Here is an 11,598-nt window from a genome sequence, read left to right as displayed (position 1 = left end):
CAGTATACACGAACGGTTCTAGGATGAAAGAAGACAAAGGTGTGGTATTACGCTAAATGAATCTTGCAGTCGACATTCTAGCAAGCTTGAAGGCAAGGAAGTATGGTTTATAGACATGGGTCATTCTGGTGGTGTTTTGTCTAAGGACGACACTTTTTACGTTTTTCGATTAATTTATATCTCCAGTATGGTCCAGCCCAGTTATTTAACCCTTCTAAATGGCACAATTCATATCCGAACACCACGAAATTTAACAATTTAAAAGCCGAAAATCTGTCCATATCCTTAAAATACCTATAATATTATAATACAGCCTATTCCGTTGAAACATCTGTCCAAACCCTTAAAATTTTGAAAATAGAGACTATAAGAAACTGAACCGACAATGTCTTAGTGACTTTTCATAGTGACTAAAAACCTGCATGTAATTTAACATGTAATCAAGATCGGATAATATGGTAAGTCATATGAGCCAATTAGAGTTTGATTTTTTCCGAAACGAACTGGCTCATTGGAACTATTCCGATAAAGGAACGATGAAGGAACTAGTTCCACTTCTTAAGTTCCTTTCATTCCTTTTCCCGTTCCTTTCCTTTCAACCGTTCCTTTATTTTTGATTTCGTTTTTTTTTTTTTTTTGAATCAAACTTTGCGCACCCTATTATCATTACCAAGCCTAGTTAGCATAAGCATGTCCTCGGAAGACCACTGGTACGATATTTAGTCATTTATTTTCCCAAAAAGCGAGTCATTACTGTCACTTTCTTTGTAATCCTCGCAGCGACCTCTATTGATATCTTTGTGAAATACTGTGAGCAAATATATGGTTTACGAACTTTTGATTTAGATGTGGGTGTGTGTGAGTGTATGATTGTTGTGGAATATATGAACGATTACTAATTGATTTGATTACTACAATGTTTTTGTGGTTGTTATTGTTGTTGAGTCGTGTAATTTCTATGTTGTTGTTGTTTTATGTGATTAATGACAAGGAACCGTTGGAGAATGCCATCGTCTTTTTTGTCATCGTTGTTGTTTTTGATGTCGTTCGTGTCATTTTTACCTATTTAAGATCATCATATTCATCACTACCATTTTTCACCTCACCACTACTACCAGCACTGGCATGGAATGCAGCCATAGCCGATGAACGATGATCACTACTACTGCTGCTGGCACCACTACTGCCACCAGCACCACTGCCTCCGCTGCCATTTCGACTGCTGGCAGAGGTGGTGGTGCTACTTTCCGATGGTGCATCAAACGCATCCAAAAATGGATTTGTGGCAGCATATTGGACACGATAGGTGCCCAATGTGTGATAATTACCAGCCCCATTCGATGAGGAGGCAGTACCACCGCCACCATTGGCATATGGCCTTGAGTTGGTACCATACATACTACTTGAACCTGAATAAGCCGTGGAGGAATTTGAATTATTTGTATAAAAATCATAACTACTGGCTGAGCCAGACATGGAACTAACACCACTGCTGCTGGCCGTGCCAGGTGCAGTCGATGATGACGATGCTGCGGCCCCACCCGCTGCCGCGGAGCCTGCCGTATTGAATAGAGTCGCCCCCGAGATACTTTGTTTGGGCAATGTACCATAGTGTGACGAACCATTTGAGCCATTGCTCGAATAGGCACTGCTGCTGCGTTCAGAGCGTTCAGTGCCACTGCTGCTGCTAAAGAGACTACTACCGAATGAACGATGTTCTGAGCTTGTTGTTGACTTATTGCTAATATGAGTACTACTACTTGCTACCGAGTGTCTAATGTCGTTATTGTATGCTGATGATGTGGTGGTGGATGTAGCTGTCCTCGAACGGCTGCTGCCCAGTGCTGAGTCGGCAAGTTCGGAAGCCAGGCTATCGAATAGACGACGTCCCGTTGAAATTAAACCTGCTGGCGATGTGGCTGAGGTCGAAGTGCCGGGTTCCTTGAGGCTACTGGAGGCTAGAGATGATGATTTCGATGGTGATGCGGCCCGGTCGCTTTTGTCGAGGGTGTATTTACCACCCAGATTGTGGCTGCTAGCTGATAAGGTGCTACTGATGCCGCTACCGCTGCTAACATCACTGTGTATATTTCGACTGCTATTGGTTAGATGATACGTACCTCGGGGTAAACTACTGCCACCTGGTGGTGATGGTGAATCAGGTGATTTAATGGGGGTAAATTGTACCCTAGGTTCCCGCTTCAGATATTTCGACATTAGCTGGGTGGTGGTCATGGCCTGCGATTGGGCCAATAGAGCATTTGTTGAAGCCGAAGATTTATATGAAACCAAATCGTCCGAATCATCGGAAGAGGTGGTTGTAGCCGAGGTACCCGCCGAGCCGGCACTCAGAACCGTAGCCTGTGAAGATGCTGAGGATGATGATGCACTGGATTTGTTACGCATGGCCTTGTATTCTTCGGTGGACAGTGAACTGGTGGGTTTGTGATCCAACGCGACACTACCTCCCGACGAAGCATAGGCGCTACGCAATTTGTATGCCGAATCGCCATATTTGCCGCCGATACCGCTGCCACTGCTGCTGTTGTTCACCACACCATTATTGTCATCGTCGCTCTTGGTCTGAGATTTGTGCGGTTCGTAAAAATCAACACCTTTGCGCGTGGTGCTACTACCGGATGACAGGGCTGCTGCATGGGCAGCTGCTGCTGTACTGCCGGATGATGTGCCTGTGGGTGATGTTGTTGCATATTGATTGGTGTTGTTGTTGTTGCTGTTAATTGTTAGGTGGTGTTGGTTGTTGTGAGGGCCATTTGTGTTCTGGTGTTGTTGTAGTTGTGTATCTAGAGAATCTCTATCGGACTTTTTCTGACTGAGCGAATACGAACTGACAGATTCCTGGATATTGACTTGCTTAACGGAGGCCGGTGAAATGCCTCGTTTGATTGTGTCCGTACCTGTTAGAGAATACAAATTATTTCTGTAATGAATTTAAATGTTGATTGACTTACTTTTGCCCGAACCGGATCCCGATGCTGTCGATGCTGAACTACTGCCGGGGGAGGGTGTGCCGGGAATGGGCAGTGGCGATGGGTCGGGAATTGCCGAGACCACTGAGTCCACCAATGGATGGGGCTGTAATGAAAACGAAAAATATTCCGAAAAAACAAAAGGCAAAAAATTAGTTCGGCTGCCATGCAGAGCTGGTTTCGATGAAATACACAACTAAAAGTGGAAAAATGACTGTGGCGGAATAAGTGGAAGTGGGTGGTGGTTGTAAAGCTTTTTTTTCGTTTGGTGCATTTTTTATAAAAAGAAAACAGAACAAAAACAAATGCGTGTTTTGAAATTTCAAAATGTTTTTCAATATTTCCCAATTTGACATTTTTTGCAAATATACAGCCACAAGGTTTGGTTGGTGGTGTTTTTTGGGTTTGAAATCGGATTCAATAATTAATTAACTAATTTTTTTTTCAAATATTCTTTTTTCACTACAGACAACAACAACAGCAACTTCATAAAAAAACTTAGTAACAAGTGCAGGGTACGTATAAAATCACAAGGTGTGCCAATTTTATCCACTTTGCCAATTACAAATTGATGAGGTCGATATTCGGATGGAATCATGAATGGACATGCAACGTTTAATGACAAATGGAATGGGGGGAAGATTTGTGGGAGGGTCTCTAATTTTTTTTTTTTTTTTGAAAGATTATTTTTGTACCAATATTTTCAAAAAATAATTTACTATTCATAGTAAATTTTCACAAAATTTACTATTCATAGTAAATTTTCACAAAATTTACTATTCATAGTAAATTTTCACAAAATTTACTATTTATAGTTGGAATTTACTATTCATAGTAAATTTTCACAAAATTTACTATTTATAGTAAATTTTCACAAAAATTACTATTTATAGTAAATTTTCACAAAAATTACTATTTATAGTAAATTTTCACAAAATTTACTATTTATAGTAAATTTTCACAAAATTTACTATTTATAGTAAATTTTCACAAAATTTACTATTTATAGTAAATTTTCACAAAATTTACTATTTATAGTAAATTTTCACAAAATTTACTATTTATAGTAAATTTTCACAAAATTTACTATTTATAGTAAATTTTCACAAAATTTACTATTTATAGTAAATTTTCACAAAATTTACTATTTATAGTAAATTTTCACAAAATTTACTATTTATAGTAAATTTTCACAAAATTTACTATTTATAGTAAATTTTCACAAAATTTACTATTTATAGTAAATTTTCACAAAATTTACTATTTATAGTAAATTTTCACAAAATTTACTATTTATAGTAAATTTTCACAAAATTTACTATTTATAGTAAATTTTCACAAAATTTACTATTTATAGTAAATTTTCACAAAATTTACTATTTATAGGAAATTATAGGAAATCTACAACTACTTGAAAATGATTTTGTGTTTGAAATAATTTCGAAATTTTGATGTTCAAAATGGATGTGTGTATTCGGTTGGGTTTTGGGTATTTGGTGTTCATTAAAGAAAACGTTGTAAAACATGCGTTCTCTTCATCTTTCTTCTTCATCTTCATTTTGGTGATATTCAATAAAAACATTTAAACGCATAACGCTGGAGACTAGACACATACATATATATTGTGTGTACTGTACGATTATATTTATGTATATACAAAAAGGATTTGAAGCATTTACATCGATGTCTGATCGATATGAGTTTTTGTGGAGATGTTTGGTTTGGTCTGATTTTTGGCTTGGTTTTTGTTTTTGGATGATTTAAATGGTAAAATGGTTGCGTTTATTTTGGTTTTAGCATGATTTTGAGTAGCTGTTTGGAATGATTTTTTGGATAGTTGATTTGTTTGCTGATTAGTTTTAAAAAGAATACTAATGCTAATGTGTAGTTTTGATTGTTTGATTGATTTGTTTCAACAAGTTTACCAGTAGTGGGCCAATCATGCTTACATCCGATTTGCAGTTAGTTTACATCACATCACATCAACAATTGCTTCAGTTTTTTCATTATTTTAAATATTCGTTATATTAGAAAAAGTTTCAATATTTTGTTTTTTCATTTGCGTTATAAATATTCTCAATATTGTTAATCACTTAAAGCAACATTTAGGTTATTATTATTATTATTATTTATACGGTCAACAGGTAGTTTTCACTGAGGTGGATGGGGAAATTTTGTGGGTTAACAAAAAATGTAGTGTACAGTACTTTTCAAGAATATGAAGAAACATTTATTAATCATCAGGGTAATAAGAGTCTAGGTCCAACATTTGTTAATTTCGTGAATTTTCGTTTAAAAATTACGTTGAAAAATCTGAATCCTTCTTGGGTCAAAAACACCAGTTTACAACTGAAATAGGCGATGTAAAAAAACAACACGCTTTACTTTCATAGCACTCACTCTGACATACTATAGCATTGAAGTAGCATGAACTATTATAGCAAGTAATATCGCATCGCTTCTCGCTTGCACTCTGACGATCGACTCAGCTAGTCGAGATATGACGATCGGTATACATAAAGGTGGGTCCAGGACCAATATTTTACGGCGTTACAAACTTTTGGGGCTTCACAAAGCAACATAGCTGTGTAGGGTATAATGACTAAAGGGCTAGGATTGGATGTCTTAAAGAATAACTTTTCTAATAGTTACAAGGCTAATTATTAATTTTTGAAGGACTATATTTAGGTTCATTCAACAAATAAATGTGATTTTTTCGGACCATTAAGGGGTTTTTATAATAAATTGTCAATAGTAAAGTCCTTATGAATAATTCTTTGGGACCATAATAAGGGCCTTCCGGGTAGATTTTTAGGAACCATAATAAAAGTCCGATTAGTCCGATTTTTAACATTATTTTTAGAGGTCACCCACTTGAGAAGCGCTGTTCTTTAAGATAAAAATGTTCCAGTTGCATCAGTGGTTTTGTTAGAATCCTTTTCATGAACCATAATAAGGGCCTTCCGATTAATAAAGGTTTGTCAAGATCCATAATAAGGACTTTCCTACCAATACGCGTACATTTTTGCTAAATTATTTTTTTTAGAGGGTCCTCCAACCATGAATGACCTTTTTGAAGTAAAATGTTCCCAAGCGCAGTCTCATTTTTATTAATCTTTTTTTAAGGACTATTATATGGATTTTCCGTTCGATAAGGTTGATTTTTTCAAATCTTTTTCCAGGACCGTATTATTGTTCTTCTGTCCAATTTTTTATAAATCATTTTGGCAGGTTCTATTGATCAATAAGAATGTTTACGAGCCTTTTTAAAAAAGCACAGTAGGCTTGATTTTTCAATTTTTTTTTCAAGGACAAAAATAAGGGTCTTTCAACCTGTGCGGTTGTATTTTTTAATCATTTATTTTTAAGAATCATTTTTCATGGGACTTTCTGATTGCTAAGGGTGTAGTTTTTAAGACTCAAGTCCTTGCGTCCAATAAGGGTTGATTTAAAAAAAAAAACGTTTGGATGGTCTTCCGATGTAGAGGACGGACTTTAAAGGTTTAAATATTTGGTCCGTGGCCTTCAGATCAATAAGCCTGGATTTTTTAAAGAAGGATCCTTAGACCAATAGGCCTGTATTTTTTAAAGGAGGGTTTTCGAACCAATAAGCGTGGATTTTTTGAAGAGAGTCCTCGCACCAATAAGCCTGGATTTTTTAAAGGGAGTCTTCGGATCCATAAGCCTAGATTTTTAAAGAAAAGTATTCGGACAAATAAGCGTCGATTTTGTAAACAAAGGGCTTCGGATATAAGCGTGGACCTCTTAAAGAAGAGTATTCGGACAAATAAGCCTGGATTTTTTAGAAAGGATCTTCGAACCGATATGCCAGGATTTTTTAAAGAAGAATTTTCGGACCAATAAGCCTGGATTTTTTAATGAAAAGTATTCGGACAAATAAGCCTGTTTGTAAAGAAGGGTCTTCGGATTAATAAGCGTGGATTTCTTAAAGAAGATTGATTCTTCGGATCAATAAGCGTGGATTTCTTAAAGAAGATTGATTCTTCGGATCAATAAGCGTGGATTTCTTAAAGAAGATTGATTCTTCGGATCAATAAGCGTAGATTTCTTAAAGAAGATTGATTCTTCGGATCAATAAGCGTGGATTTCTTAAAGAAGATTGATTCTTCGGATCAATAAGCGTGGATTTCTTAAAGAAGATTGATTCTTCGGATCAATCAGCGTGGATTTCTTAAAGAAGATTGATTCTTCGGATCAATAAGCGTGGATTTCTTAAAGAAGATTGATTCTTCGGATCAATAAGCGTGGATTTCTTAAAGAAGATTGATTCTTCGGATCAATAAGCGTGGATTTCTTAAAGAAGATTGATTCTTCGGATCAATAAGCGTGGATTTCTTAAAGAAGATTGATTCTTCGGATCAATAAGCGTGGATTTCTTAAAGAAGAGTAATCTGACAAGCCTGGATTTCTAGAAAGGGTCTTCGAACCAATATCCCTGAATTTTTAAAGAAGAATCTCTTGGATTTTTTAAAGAAGGGTATTCTGACAAATAAGCCTCATTAGGGCCTTCGACCGATAGGCCTGTTTTTTGAAGCAGGTTCTTTGGACCAATATGCCTGGATTTTTAAACGGACTCGGACTAATAAGCCTGGATTTTTTAATAAGGGTTTTCGGATATAATAAGTCTGGATTTTTTAAATAATTGTTTTTCAAGGGTCTTCCGATCAATAATTTTTCAAAAGTTTTCTGACCAAAAATCTTGGGATTTTAAAGGAATACTTTTTAAAAACCTTTGCACCAAATATCATGGGATTTTATAGAAATACAATGGTTTTAAAGGTTATTCAGATTAATAAGTGTGCATTTGATATGGTAATTTTTTCAGGCAGACCCACGATAATTAGATTATTTTTTAGAGACCACCAAGTTAACGACCATGATATTTTGTATATTTATAATTTTTAAAGTATATTTCGGCACCAGGAAAAACCTGAGCGTTTTTAATTATTAGGGACCAAAAATAAACCCTGATTAATAAGATATTTTTCGAGACCAGCAATTGGCCAGCATTTAACAAAAATATTCCAATGCAAATGGGTCTGTATTTTAATGTTTTAGGGATCACGAATAAATCATTATAAAAAGTTTATAGTTGTTGAGATTTCGATTTTTTCAGGAGCCAGGAATACGACTATATATTAAGGGAACAGAAATGGGCCTGAAATCTTTTGAAATGTTTTTCTAGACATTTTTTTAGGACTAGGAGAGGTCTGATTTTTTTTAAATATTTCTGAGGTCCCTCAGAAAAATTTGTCTTCGAACTCTACTCAAGGAAAGTACTGTACATTTGTTGATTATGTCTGTGTATGGGGTTGTTAGTTAACAGGATTGTGTCCTATTTTGTTGGGAAGGGGATCTTTAGATTTTTGTTTTGATTATTATATAGACATAAATTACACCAATATAATAGTTCATAATTTTCAGATGATTTTTATGGTCGCCAACATTCAAAGCTTTTGAGCGGTTTAACCCCCCCTTTGTTGTATCTTCCTTTTTCTTTTTTGTTTAAAATCAATTATAAAATAAAATAAATCATTTTATTTATAATAGTTGTAGTAATTAGAAGTTAAGAGAATATTTTTTTGTTTAGAATATCTTTTTTTCTGGAGTAGAGGAAGATAGGATGTGATTGTGTGTTTGGTTGGTTGTTTTGGTTTTGGTTTGTTGTTACCTGTTGCACCGCTTGTTGCAAGGCTCGATGCGATTGAGCTAACTGACCCACTACTGATTGATACAGATGACTGTTGACTGTGGCTGAGAGCGGATGTTGGCCTTGAGAAAGTATGTTGGTTACCGAAGTGGACGAGCGTAGTAGATTGCCCGCCGCCATGAGCTGCTGCTGCTGCGCCATGAGGAACGCCTGCCTGTCCACTTGCAACGCATTGACTTTGCTTCCACGCTGCCCTGTTGACTCGCCGCGCCGACCTGTCTACATAGGACTCTGTATTAATCAATATTATTGCAATTTTCATAGAAGTAAACTAGACAGTTCATGAAAAATGGGAACTTAAAAGAAATATGCGGATGGATTTGAAAAGATGGGGGTTTCGAGGAGAGAGATAGAAAAAAAGTTGGGTTTTGTGTTATAGAGCAAAATAGAGAGAAAAAACAAGATATGCACACACTCGCAAAAGAAACCAATACAACGATAGTTTTCTTTTCTTGTATTGGTAAAAAAATTAAGGGAAATTAACGAACGGAACGAAATGGAAACGGAACAGTGTTAGAGTTTTCGTTTTAAACTGGAGTGGGGGTTTTTGGTGGTGGTGTAAACGTGAAAATTTGTGAACCTTGGGTAGAAGTGGTGTTCTAGTAACCCTTAAGAAAAAATTAAATAAATAAAATTAGCATTTTGAGAAACCGTTTTTATTGTTTAGTGACAAGTTTGTTGTTTGTTGTGCCACAAAATGTGTCCCAAAAAAAGTAGAGTATTCAGGTTATGACCCCAACAAAATAAAAACCGAAATCGAAAATAATACGCATTTTTTTTTTTTGCATCGGAAAAAATATACTAGAATTACGTTACCTGAAACAACACCGGGCATATTATTCATACTGCCAGCATTCATGCCCAGACCCATACCAAGGCCCATGCCCATGGTACTGCCACCCACAGCCATGCTGTTAATGAGATTGCCACCTGCTCCGACTCCGGGCGCACTTTGATGATGTTGCGACTGGGGTTGGGGCCAGATTTGTAAGAGATATTTCAGCACAGCAATGGGCTGGGCATGATCGATCTCAGAGCCAGGCTGGGCGCTGGCAGAATGCAGCATTAGGGGTGGGCCCATGACAGTGGCTAAAGCTTGAGCTGACATCTTATTGCGTTCGGAATTAGAGACGACCAGTGACAAGTGATCCAATAGAAATACTAGGGTGGCCTGGAAACATGCAAAATTTGTAATAATTTATATCAAAATCGGAACCTTGGAGATCTGAAGATACTTACCCTATTTGCTCTAGGTAAGCAATCCAATATGCTAAGCATTAATTTTGCATTGCCTTCGGGATCATCGGGTAGACATACAGCTGGAAAATGAAGGAAAAATAATTTTTAGTTAAGAGTCGTTGATTTTATAAAGAATATTTTTTCAAGGTCCATAAGAGGCGTGGATCTTTTAAAGAATATTTTTTCAAGGTCCATAAGAGGCGTGGATCTTTTAAAGAATATTTTTTCAAGGTCCATAAGAGGCGTGGATCTTTTAAAGAATATTTTTTCAAGGTCCATAAGAGGCGTGGATCTTTTAAAGAATATTTTTTCAAGGTCCATAAGAGGCGTGGATCTTTTAAAGAATATTTTTTCAAGGTCCATAAGAGGCGTGGATCTTTTAAAGAATATTTTTTCAAGGTCCATAATTTTTCCCCAATTTTTTTAACCATAGTTTTAAAGCCCAATTTTAGGTTACACTACTCACCCAATGCATCGACTGTCATCTGGAAGAGACATCGCGTAAACAACGGTTCTGGCAATTCTCTTAGATAGTCTTTCAGCACACCAGTGATGACATTGATATCAGGAACATGTTCTGGAGTCAATTCCACGGCACGACTATTTCGTTCGAACGCCTCACGCAGTAGACGTTTCTTTGTGGCCGAACCGCACAGGCGATACAAACCGATTATATCAAGACCACGACGCTCCACCTCTTCGACACAGCGGCGCAAAACTATCGGAACTGGAGCACAGCCTGGGGCACCCTTCGATTCACGATTCACCACAGTCTCAAGATCAGCACCGAACAGAGTGGGATAACCAGCCCGCAGGCTAGGTAAACCACGACGTTTATACAGAGCTATGGGATCTGTGTGACGCATGCGAATGTAAATCGTGCCACGAGGCTCCACCTTGAGGGCGAGCTGGTGTAATGGCGACTGGCGCAGTATCGTTGACAGTGAAATGGCTCCACGATAGCATAGCTTATGCCGATGTTGTGGATCCCACGAATAAACTAAAACATCCAATTGCTTATTGCCCACCAAGTCCAATTCGAACGATTCATCCCAATCGAATTGCAGGTCGCCGGAGCGTACCACAGTTCGCGCCTTATGTACCCGATCGCATTCTATCACACAGTATAGATCGCGTGTGGGCGCCGGTAGATGCTGTCCTCCTGCACCGTGCTGTGGTCCTAGTTCGGGTGCCGAACGTAGTCCACGGCCCGCTAACAGGTGAATCCACAACATACCCGATACACCGCCTATATCAACGATGGGTTTGTCCAGTTTATATTTGCTGAACTCTGCGGGATTGATGTCGATTTGTCGATGTGGTCGCGGCAGTGTAGCACTGGGTGTGGGCGCAGGACTTTGATGTCCGCCTGTGCTCATGATACTGCCACTGGGACTGGCTGGGCCAGCGGAGAGTTCGAGTAGTTGACGCATGCGACGAATGCTGGGCGAACGTATAGAGTTGGGGCCACCTATGTGCTGGGATGACATGGAACGCACAGGCAGTGATGAGATGGGTCGGGGCATGCCCAAGTGGCGATCCAAGGTGCCGGTGCCGAGGATGCCCGTTCGACTGGAGTAAATGCTTTCGGTCTGTGGAGAAAAAAGAATATAGAAAATAAGGGTAGGAGGGGAAATT

The 11,598-nt window shown here is 37.8% G+C and overlaps 1 protein-coding gene across 4 annotated transcripts in view; it reads right to left on the bottom strand.

The window, feature by feature from the left end:
• Nucleotides 1-1,062: 1,062 nt before the first annotated feature.
• Nucleotides 1,063-11,598, bottom strand: part of LOC133327601 (rho GTPase-activating protein 100F-like) — a 44,067-nt gene continuing 33,531 nt past the window's right edge. For 2 of the 4 annotated variants that reach the window (XM_061536118.1, XM_061536119.1), the window contains exons 7-13: nt 10,427-11,552; nt 9,961-10,040; nt 9,538-9,892; nt 8,683-8,936; nt 2,973-3,096; nt 2,825-2,918; nt 1,063-2,734 (exon numbers count right to left, since the gene is read on the bottom strand). In XM_061536118.1, coding sequence (XP_061392102.1) covers nt 1,063-2,734; nt 2,825-2,918; nt 2,973-3,096; nt 8,683-8,936; nt 9,538-9,892; nt 9,961-10,040; nt 10,427-11,552 — 3,705 coding nt within the window. Of the gene's footprint in view, nt 2,735-2,824; nt 2,919-2,972; nt 3,097-8,682; nt 8,941-9,537; nt 9,893-9,960; nt 10,041-10,426; nt 11,553-11,598 lie in introns of those variants that run through there. The other 2 variants (XM_061536120.1, XM_061536121.1) reach the window with 2 other exon arrangements.

The sequence above is a fragment of the Musca vetustissima genome, unplaced genomic scaffold (genome assembly GCF_032173495.1).
Source record: "Musca vetustissima isolate MV318-11 ecotype Yass unplaced genomic scaffold, APGP_CSIRO_Mvet_v1 utg8537, whole genome shotgun sequence".
NCBI lineage: Eukaryota > Metazoa > Arthropoda > Insecta > Diptera > Muscidae > Musca > Musca vetustissima.
The sequence above is the reverse complement of the archived record's forward strand: the minus strand, read 5'-3'. Positions and strand labels throughout refer to the sequence as shown.